Here is an 11,589-nt window from a genome sequence, read left to right on the forward strand (position 1 = left end):
ATAGCTTTGATAATGACCGCTATTATTTCACAGGGGACCGTCGGCGGCATTGTCGCTAAAGCAACCATGAGTATATAGCAGGACAGGAAAAGGCACTGACTTAAGCCTGAGGCTGGGTTCACACCTAGGCATTACGAATATGTGTGTTTGCTGCGCGTTTCCACGATAAAAAAACTCCTGACAAACGCGCGTTTCCGAGGGCTATCCGGCTGTATCCTAATGGATACGCGCAGCAAATACGCCCCAAAGAAGCTCCTGTACTTCTTTGGGCGTAGGGCTTTTTGCAACGCGTTCCTACGAGCTGTAAAACGCCCAGGTGGGAATCATTGGTTTTCACATGTTGAGCATTTTATAGCGCGTAGGAACGTGCTGTAAAACGCCCAGGTGTGAACCAGGCCTTACTGAGCTGGCCAGCTGCAAGCCGTGTTTTGCTGTAAGCCTTGAGTCGGTGGTAGTAGCAGTCTGCCACTCCAATGTATTTGAACAAGACCTTCAATCCTGTTAAGTAAAACTGTTTTGGTCATTGAAAAACAACAAAAATGGGATTATATTAATAAATGTTAATATATTTTTTATAGTGAAGCTGTTTGAAGTTTTTTTTAGATCAAACAAGCTACCCTGTACAATACCTTTTTTTCCCACCACAGAACAGCAGTTTCGAACAGAGAACATATGGTATACCTGCAAATGCATAGAACCCATGGCAATACACCATGGAGGAATGTACTACGGGAGTAGTAACGGCTTGACATGAGTTATGCAAAAATTTTCATCCGTCTTCCCAAGGGAGTATACAGTAAGAGCTCAGGTTTGCATAAATACACATTAAATGCCTAATTCAATGAGTAAAAACAGCTACTTACCTTCTCTTTCCTTTGTTTGGCAGCCTCTTCAGCAGACAAGAGAGTTTTATAGTAGTTGCTACGTTCTGCAGTGAAGTGGACCTTTGACAGCGCATGTTCCACTAGGGATACTGACAGATTGACACCATCCACATGAAGCCACCCAATGAAGTTTCCAGCCTTGTCCATTGCTTCCACTTCCACCTCCACCTGAAACACAAAAAAATTTCAACAGGCAGCTCATATTTTTATTTTACGTTAATACATGGATGACATAAAACATTCCAGCTTTAATACCTTGCAGTACTGAATCCAAACATCAGGAGCAGAATGTTTATTTTTTATGTGAAGGCATTTTATTCATGGAGAGAGGATTATACACACTTAAGTTTGTATTGCTATGTTTCTGCTAGGGAGAATCACCCCTCCATTTGACTTGGTGACCACTGCCATTAAAACAAAGTGAGGGGTAATCCAAAAATGTAGAGTTGTCACCAGTATAAAAGGAAAATGTTCCAGTGACAGCTATATCTAATTTCAAGGAGATTCCCTCTCATTTCCTCTTGCATCTCCAGAACTGAGAGTAAAGGAAAAATCACCCCAGTGGTACACAGATACAAAATATAACCTGATAGGGACCGAACCCTTCCCTACTCTATCCAAAACAAAAATAAGATTTTGGCTATATATACACACACACTTTACATTTAAAACAATTACTTTAACTTGCATTAGTGTGACTATTTTATGAATTCAACCATGTCCCAAATCATGAAGACGTAGTAAGTGTTTTCCCACCCAGACTAATGGTACATTTCACTCCTTTTCACAACTATGGCAGCTTCGTCATTCCTTGTATACAACTTCATCCAGCATCTATTTTCAAACATTTAGCTGTGCACATGTACAGCACCATGTACAGCACCATGCACAGCACCATGCACAGCACCATGCCTTCTACAAAGAGCAACCACGACAATGCCTTACCCCTTTGTAGTCCTTACTTTGTCCTACTTAGCAGGAAAATAATTCATATCCTCCAATGACAGCTACGTTCCGGTAGGCACAGGCAATCAATACAGTCAGACTGGAATGCTCAAACCAAAAATGACATAGCAGGAACTATTGTCCTTGTCACAGATATTGTAAGGCAATCAATCTCCATTTGTAACGAAAGGCCACAGCTTTGGTAGCACAAGCAACAAGGAATACAAAGTTATTAACTTGATAAGAAAAGCCAACATCAAACTGCTACAGTTAGTGCTATCCCAAGTCAGTATACTGTAAAATGAAATAAGATGTAAATGTATGAGTATGCAAACAAAAACAGATTTATGTTTGAGTGGAGGAAAGACCGCAATAATAAAGAAGGGGAACATTTTTAATTAAAATCATAATCCTTGAACTAAAACAGCAAAGTGCTGCATTGATTTAACTAGGTTTCTGTGTTGGGGCTATTTTTCTTCAGCTGGAACGGAGGCTTTAGTCAAAGTGGAGGGACTTAGGAACAGTTGCAAATATCAGTCAAGTTTGGCACAAAACCTTCACGCCTCTGCTAAAAAGATTAAAATGAATTTCGCCTTTCAGCATAACAACCCAAAGCATACCTCCAAATCAACAAATGAATGCTTCCTCAACTATGCCTCCTCAAGTTGTGAATGAACAGAAAGCCTTTGTACTGAGGGCTCCTGTTTATTGGGTGCTGGGGCTTTAATAAAAAACAAAAAAAAGATTGAGGACTCTGCGGCCCCAAACTCTTTCTATTTGAAAAGGGCAATATCACAGGTCATCTTTACATTTTTTTTTTACAGTTTTTCAAAAAAGCACAATTTTTAATTTACAAAATGTTTAACTCAGTACAATTTTTAATATTTTAGATGTAGGAATCTTGTAAGGGTTTTTTTGTGTGAGCTGAAAATATTGTTTGATAAACATTTCTGCAACTGTTGCGGGGGGGGGCCTTCTACAAACGGTGATGAATTGCAAAAAAGGCCAAAGGTGTTAGGCAGGGCTTGGCAGCGAAATGGTTTAAGTTTTAAATGTATTTTTTAATTGAATTGTACAGATTATAGGTCACATTAAAAGGTAGGAAAAGTGTGAAGTGATTTCGGTATTAAGTGCTGTTTGAATACAAGGTAAATCAGAAAAATTGAAAAAGTTCTTCTAGTACAGATTAATTGCGTCAGCACAAGAAAGTGAGCACTTAATGATATGAAACAAACATGTGCATTCGAGTAAATACACTAGCAGTTGCAATCCATTTCCAGCATGAAATTAAGTACCCAGTTAAGTGCCATCAAATGTAATTTGAATGATGTGATGGCTATTTTACAGATGGTCTTTTTGGTAAAGTCATAAAAATGCTTGTCTCCAAGTTAATGGCAACCATTGTTGTGGCCATGAAGGTTTAGAAGTTTTGGGGCTATTGTTGGCTTTAGTGATTGCATTGCAACTGTTGCTCCAGGTTAACAGAATAGCATGGACTGGTTTCAGCCATTTACTTAACAGACCTAGCAAACCTCAGTGCTGAACTATAAACCTTTGTGGTTAGGAGAAAGTCCTTTGTGCTCATCTGCTAAACAAAGAAATTAAGGTTTGAGATCAAGACATTCATTAAATAAAAAAATAAAAATGCCATCAGTGGTGCAGCATCTGCTAAAAGTTATTTATTTTTTTTTCAAGAAAAAACTCTTTAGGAAGATCATGGCAAAAACCACAGTATCGCAGGGTACACTTGTGTGTTTTGTTTCAGAATTTTTAAAAATCTTTAAGAGGATTCAAACAGTAAACATTCATATTATGCCTGTAAATGGAGCTTTCCAAAAATGTAAGCCACAAATAAAATTATGAAATTAGGCAAAGATAGCCAAGTCCAGCTCTCATCTATGGGCAACATGTATTACTGCACCAAAACTATTAATTTCTTCCTTGGCTAAGAACAGGACAAGAGAACAACTGCAGTGATGAACCATGCTTGTCCAGTCCTCTCTTATATTGCCTGATATAAGCTGTGAATTTTGCTGCTTCAGTAAATAACCCTCACATAAAACCTTGAAATAGAGCACTTCTCCTGACACCTTTCTGAAATATGCAACTTTTGTGTCTTGCCAAAGCTGAAATAAATAAATTACTTCATATAATAAATTGTGGTCACACAAGAAATATGGCCCCTGGCTGCTGTAAATCACCACCATTCAGGAGGAGGAGAACCTTCAAATGATACATCCTTGTGCCCACAAGCTTTTAATTTTTCTTATTGTGTATTATGAAAAATTAATGTACTGCTACAGAGAAACTAATCAGCAAGGGAGTAAATGTTTATTGTTTTCCCATTACAGACATAGGGTTCAATAACCACCCTATGCAGCTCTCAATACACAGTACAGTGTCTTCACATATAAGAAGGTTAAATAAAGGCTTATAAAACACCTATTAAACCCCAACATTTTCTGAAAGCACAGGACCAGTAGAATTAAAGGCTGACTCATGGTAGCTGTGTATATGTTTTTTTCAATATATTCTGTGAAAATAAACCTAAACCGTTGTTATAACACACAAAACAATTGAGGCTTTGATGAAATGGTGAAAATCATAGTTATGCACAACTGTAAAGAAGAGACATGCAAAGAAAAATAAATGTAGAGGCTGGGTTCCCAGACAGATGGCAGGACCTGCAGTGTGGTGCTTGGCAGTAACACACCTTGCCAGTGAACCTCAAAGCATGCATGTCTCAATGTGCCACAATGCACAGATGGGTTCAATGTTACTGAAAACAAATCAAAAGAAAATAAATAAAGAACAAAATCTTTTCTTAGGAACCATTAAGCTACTGAGTCACAAAATATGCTTTGCAACGTTACAAAGACTAGAATATTGTTCTCCCTAAGCTTTTTTTTTATTTTTGTGATCGCTGGCGGACAATTGGCTAATGCGGAGCCTGCTCCACCTTTTGCGCCCCCTCGAGGTCTGCTGCAGAGAGGTGGGAAATCTCTTCTAGGCTGGATAAGGGCTGACAGAACCTCGCTGCCAGTGGGCAATAAAGCTTGAGGACTCCTTAATCTGTGTCCTTAATTTGCATGGACTAAGGGCATAAGAGGCATCAGGGGTCTAATAGACTTCTAATGTTGCATTAAAGAGAACCTGTCACTACCACTGTTTTACCATATGAGCAACATGTCAGCCACATTGCAAGAATTATTAAATAAAAAAAATAAATTAAAAAAAAAACATAAAAGACGTTCTCCCACACAAATGACCACCACAAGGACACACTTGCATATAACATGACACATATTAGCTATCCCTATGTACACCAGGAGGTAGAAAAACCACTCTACAGTGATGAGCTGTAAAGGATTTTAATGTCTTACCTGCCTTAATGTCTCACCTACTTACAATGTTGGGTATGGTAGTCTGTCTTTATATTTGAGGAAAAAAAAAACTTTCTGTACTGAAAATATAGGTTTCACTATATAGGTAACTCCATTATTATAATGAACAATCAGCTGAATTCACGTATTTTTTCCAGCATGTACATCGAAATAGTTAAAACTCAGAGAGGAAAAAGGAGTGCTAATAAGCACATTTCTGCATTTATTGTAAACTTATCACATAGGGGCCAGCCTTTATCCTTCAAAACAAATCAACATGCGCTTAATGAAAATGTTCTGGCTTATTTACCAAATTAAAATAAATTGCACAGTTTGTTGGTTTTTCTTTCTGCTAATTAGGAAATAATTTTCAGGAGAAAGCGGATTCTCCGATGGGGTGGGGGCCTACACATAATGTTAGAACAATGCACTTTGTATGGGTGCCACCATAAAAGCCTGTGAATAAATGTATATTATGAAATGATAAAATCTGGAGCAGTTCAAGGAGACCAAACTGAGTTTAGGTATATTACTTCTGTTAACTGGTATAATAAAGTTGGTGTAAACCATCTTCAAATGTGGCTTAAAGCCCTACGCCTTGCCCTGCAGGCCCCCACCACCGCTGCTTTTTAAATTATTAAATATACTTACCATATCAACATACCTTCAATTCAAGCAATGTGCAGGGTCCTCTTCAAATCTTCTCTAGCAGTCCTCAATGATACAGCATAATTATATGAGAATGCTGAGGTGACATGTTCCCAGATGCCCTCAGTCTTCTTGAATGAGCGACACTGTGCATCATGAAAATAATCTGTTCTAATAATATTAAGAAATAATCCATTTAAATCCCTTTTTTTTGTCTTTATAAAGTGGTAAAAGGGTACTACCGGTATGTACATGGTAGTTATTCCTGTGGGCGGATCCGATGGGGTGTATATGTGGTGATCCCATGTTAAAAACGGGGCTTCGCCCCACCCATTTATTGGCGCGACCCTTAAAGTCTTTTCCGCCATCAGACGCCTTGGCACCCTCACCTCCCTACATAGTCCCCTGGAACCCCTGTTACACAACCGAGACTTTCCTCCAGGTGTCACGAGAGACTTCACCACGTTGTGGACTCACGAACCCCCACTGCGAGCACATCTCTTCTTCGAATCCCACACATTCAAGACCAAAACCGACCTAACAGACCTCACCGTCCGGGGATCATTACCCTGGTGGGTCTACTTACAAATCCGACACTTCCTAACGGGCCCTCTACGCAAAAACTCCGTATCTAGAGCCCTTACCCCATTCGAGAGACTCTGCCTAGACAAAGGCCCCACGAGACACCTTATCTCCTGGCTGTACGAACTGCTCCGACAAGACCCTCTGACGCGTCCACCTCTCCCCCGTACAAAATGGGAACGCTCTCTCCAAATCACAATCTCCGACGACGCCTGGTCTGACATCTGCCTATCAGCCCACAAAAGCGCGTTTAATAGCAGAATGCAGGAAACAAACTATAAAATCCTTGTGTTTTGGTACAGAACTCCCCACTTACTACATCGCATGCATCCAAATGTCTCTCCATTGTGCTGGAGATGCAACGCAGACACTGGTACCCCCACACATTTTCTGGTCCTGCCCTCTAATACAAACCTTCTGGCGGAAGGTGCATGACATGATCCACAAAATCACAGGGGCCACACTCCCATACACACCGGAGCGCTCCCTCCTTCACTGGGAACCAGACAAACCTATGGGCGCCTTCAAATCTCTACACCGACACCTCATTAACGCGGCACGCACGATAATCCCACGCCATTGGCGAAAGGAAGACACCCCTACAATTCGGGAATGGTTGACCCAAGTGGGCCATGTCTACGAAATGGAGGAGCTAATAGCCACTAAACTAGACACGCTAGATAAATTTCGCTCGCTATGGGCTTGCTGGACCTATTTTGTTAGTACTACTGACCTCACTACTCTACACTGAGCTACCATCGGACCAGACGTACCCTATACCCCTTGATCGCCCCTCACACAGTATTAAATCCTGAGCCACATACTAGACCCCATGTTCCCTTTACATCCCTGGACCCGACTCCCCTTCACCTCTCCCCCCCCCCCCCCCCCATTTACCTACTGTCTCCCCCATCCCCCTGCAATCACAAACCGGAATCACCTCGGCTACCCGGAACCACAACCCTTCCGACGTATAGCAAAAAGGGGCACCGATTACCCACAGATCATACTCTCTGGGCTACTACGCTAAACACTATAAGAATCCTGGTGATGCCATGCCGCTTGATGTTTCAACGACACCCCAGGATTTGCCCGATAATCCAAAGATATCGTTGTGGACACTCCCGGAATCCTTGGTTAAATGAGACTGACTAGCACTCCTCCCTTACCGACCTATCCCCCTTCTTTCCAACCCATCTCCTGGTCTCCTACCCGACATTTCCATACCAAGACCTTCACTGTTATGAGACTGTTTGAATGGAAATGCACGTTGACCCGGTGAGGGTTGACGATTGTTGTTCAATGCTTTATTGTCTCCACGTTGTACTTCTGTGAAAACTCAATAAAACTTATTTGAAACAAAAAAAAAACGGGGCTTCGAGATACCAAGATATTCCTTCCCCTACAAACCCCCACATACTTTCGGGGGGTAAGGGGGATTTCCATGCTCTCTGCGCTCCCTTTCCTGGCCTTTCAGGCTTCATGCCTAGACAGGGGCATGCAGGGGACATATTGGAATCATACCAAGGGGGCCCCCAGATATCCATTCACATAGGGCGGAAGCAGAAACATTATTCTCTCGCTAACACGGCAGTAGTACTACCGCAGCTAACTGAACAAAAATGTAATATATTACAGTGTACTAGTCCTTGCATATAGTGGTTACTATAGTTTTCTTTTTTTCAGGCTTATTTTCCTTTAGTTTATCCTGGTAATCCTTGCGAATAACACATTTCCTTTTTTCCTTCATGTGCTGTATACACTTTTTCCCCACTGTATCTATGGGGGAAGTCATTGCTGTCACACAGGCTGGACTTCTAACATGTCTGCTGTTGTTCATCAGCATTATATGGTGGCTTGATGGTGCTACTAATTTTCACAATAAAGAAAAGGGTGTTTGTGCTTTTTTTAAAGCTCACAGGAAGTGACGAGGACAAGGCATTTCTGGCAAGATAAAGAATTATCTACTTGCTAAAATGTTTTTGTCTGAAAAGTAAAAGGAATGCAGACGCCACATCTAAAGGACAGGTAAGCTGAAATACATTATTTTTGTGCTCTTGGGTTTAGCTATCCTTTCAGTGTATTAACCATATTTTGTAGTTCAGAAATTGTTCTTTAAGATGTTATCTTCGATAAAAGATATACAAAACAACTTGCCAGTCAGAGAAAAAAAATTACAATCTGTGTCTCTTTGCTAGCAGACGATGTAGCATATGACAAACTCTCAGAATTCATATCCGATTTACACTTTCATGAGCTGTCACCGGGTAATTTTACTCAGGGGACAACCAGCTTTCAGACATCAGCTAGGTCCACCGTGTCCACTGAGATATTCCTGATGGGATCATTAACAGCTCTGCATGTTTGCCAGTAAAAAGAGTTAGATTGGAAATGGTATCTGCACACGTGCTTCTGGAGTCTGCTGACTAAGTGTGAGGAGATAAATATTGTATGGGGACTTTACTCAAAAAATAACCATGTTCACGTTTTGCGTAGTATCAGTATCAAGTTGTTTTGGTAGCTATGGAGGATAAGTAGACAAAGTGTACATCAACCATAAAAAGAAAATTCTCTTTTGGTCTGTTAAATATACTAATGAAAGCATTTTGTTATATCTGTTTGATAAATGCAAAACAATAGCTATTGATCCAGTCAGAAATCTTGTGAGCTGCTAACTTTCTGTGCTTCGCTCTTATTTCAAATCTGTAGTCCTGTCTCAAGGTGCCCATACACGGCTCGATTCTCGTACGAGAATCACGGGAAATCACGCGATCGTACGAGGATCGAGCAGTGTGAACGTAGACGTGCGACCGTTTCTACTGTACGGTCGCACGTCTTTTGTCTAAGGAGCACGCTAGAAAAGCAGCCGAAAATCGTACGATTTTCGGCTGGTTTGAACGTTGCTCGAGAGGCAAATGCCGAACGGGCCGGTGTGCGCACGCGCACACTGCCCGTTCAGCATTGCGGTCATCGGAAGCCTGCCCCTCAGGGGGGCGGGCTTGCGATGATCGAGAGTACGATTTGCCTGTCCAAGATGGGCAGATCGTACGTTTTTTTAATCACTTTACAACCATCGGAAGACTAAGGTCTTGCGATGGTTGTACAGTGTATGGCCACCTTACTATTGCACTTCACTTTTCTACAACCTGCAAACTATTACATTGGTTCATTTTAAACACCAACAAGAGACTAAGGTCTTGCGATGGTTGTACAGTGTATGGCCACCTTCAGGGTGAAAACACTGCTCTTCCATGAATGGAAAAAAAGGTTGAAAACAAAAACTACTGCAGGTACCATATCTTAAGACTAGAAAGCTGCAATAGGTTACATCTTTGTTCTTGGGTTTAGATACATTTTTAAGACAGGCCCATTACTTCCATGGTTAAGTTCCTAATAGACTTAACCATAATAGTCCCTAATACTTGATAATAAACAGAGGCAATCCAAAACATGCATATATTTTATGATACATGAATAACTTCTACACAGAGGAGAGTATATTTTCAAAAAATAACTTTTATAATATAGCTGCAAAAGATAGTCAAATGAAAAAAGTACACCCCATTAAAAACAAATGACTATCAACAGAAATACCCTACCCCTGGATTAGAATTTCCTTAGGAAATATGCAGGTGGAGCTTGTCATTTTGCCACAAACCAAATACAGTATTTCTGGTGAAAACCTCATAGCTGTAAGGCATGTTGATGGAAATGTAATGATTCGAGGTTGCTTTGCTGTTTTAGGTCCTGCAAAACGCAGTCACTGATTTAACTGTACATTCTGCTTCACATCAAAGTGTACTTTGAGGCTATCTGTCCAAAAGTTGGACCAGAAATTTGGCTTTCAACAAAATGAACCGAAGCACACCGTTATATCTTTCCATATTTTTGTTGCCTAAACGAATGAATGAAAGATTGGCAATTTTTCTTGTGTTCCAAATCCATTATACCCCCTTTAATTGTAGGCACTGTTTAAAAAAAGATCTAATGGTTGCCTGCTCAAATATGCTGGGAAAAAACAACAATTTCCATGAGATCTACTTAATTTTTCACATGACTGCATATGAGCAGTTAAGGCAAATGGTCTATGCCCATGTATCCCTTCTTGTACACACTTGCAGAGTTGGCCAATCATGCAACCAAATCTGTTATACTTACAGCAAAAGAGAAAATATTCTTAAAGCTATAGTCACCATCGCATAAACAACCTAGCTAAACCATATGAAAAGAACATGTAAATACCCTAACCTAAAACAGAAGCCAATAGCATACCTGTGTTTGTACCATGCGCAATATACTGTATTTTAGGCCAAAGGAGGCTAGAGCCTTCATATACTGTTCAATCGCATTACATTAGGCCAAGACACATATATAGCTCCCAACTGTCCCACTTTCAGAACCCCATTCCTGATGTCTCCTCTTCCCTTCATAAATGTCCTCTTTTCCTTCTCAAATTTCCCTCTTTTCCTGGTGTAAACATCTGTATAAATTACTATTTAGGTGCCAAAGCGGTTTATATTGCACTTCACTTTTCTACAACCTGCAAACTATTACATTGGTTCATTTTAAACACCAACAAGAGACGGGTAGGAGTGAAATCGCAAAATGTGATTATTGTGCCATAAATCATTCTTTACGTAATGTGTCCTTCTTTCCCATCTCAGAAGGTTGGGGGATGGACATGTGTGCAGGAAATGCTTCTCTGCACAGTGTATCTTTTTTTCCCCCTCTGCTGGGGAACATGCTTGTATTATTTATATATTTATCTGTAACAATAAATGTTCATGTATATAAATCAAGTTTTACTTGTGTTTTTTTACGCCTTTCTTTTTGTATTGTATTTACAAAGCACAAAAGAACAAGCAAAACACATAGATACAGAGAACGTTCCTTTTTATACAATACAACCAAAGTTAGTGTGGGCATAGGACGCTCTTTAAGCCTTTCAGAAGTTAAAAGAATTCACAAAATTAATGACAACACATCTAGTACTATACAGGAACAAACTTAAGCTGAACTCCAAGCAGATATTAAAGACACAAGAAAATAAAGCTCTGCAATCAGTAAATCGCAAGTAATCCGCTGTGAATTGTTTTTGGTCTAATGTGCAAGTATACCCTTCTCAAGCACTGCCAAATCAATCTTCA

The 11,589-nt window shown here is 40.3% G+C and overlaps 1 protein-coding gene across 1 annotated transcript in view; it reads right to left on the reverse strand.

The window, feature by feature from the left end:
- Positions 1 to 11,589, reverse strand: part of SND1 (staphylococcal nuclease and tudor domain containing 1) — a 496,769-nt gene that overhangs the window by 108,857 nt on the left and 376,323 nt on the right. The window contains exon 7 of the mRNA XM_018563205.1: positions 864 to 1,052. Coding sequence (XP_018418707.1) covers positions 864 to 1,052 — 189 coding nt within the window. The remainder of the gene's footprint in view (positions 1 to 863; positions 1,053 to 11,589) is intronic.

This window comes from Nanorana parkeri, unplaced genomic scaffold, assembly GCF_000935625.1.
Source record: "Nanorana parkeri isolate BGI_ZX_2015 unplaced genomic scaffold, ASM93562v1 scaffold641, whole genome shotgun sequence".
NCBI lineage: Eukaryota > Metazoa > Chordata > Amphibia > Anura > Dicroglossidae > Nanorana > Nanorana parkeri.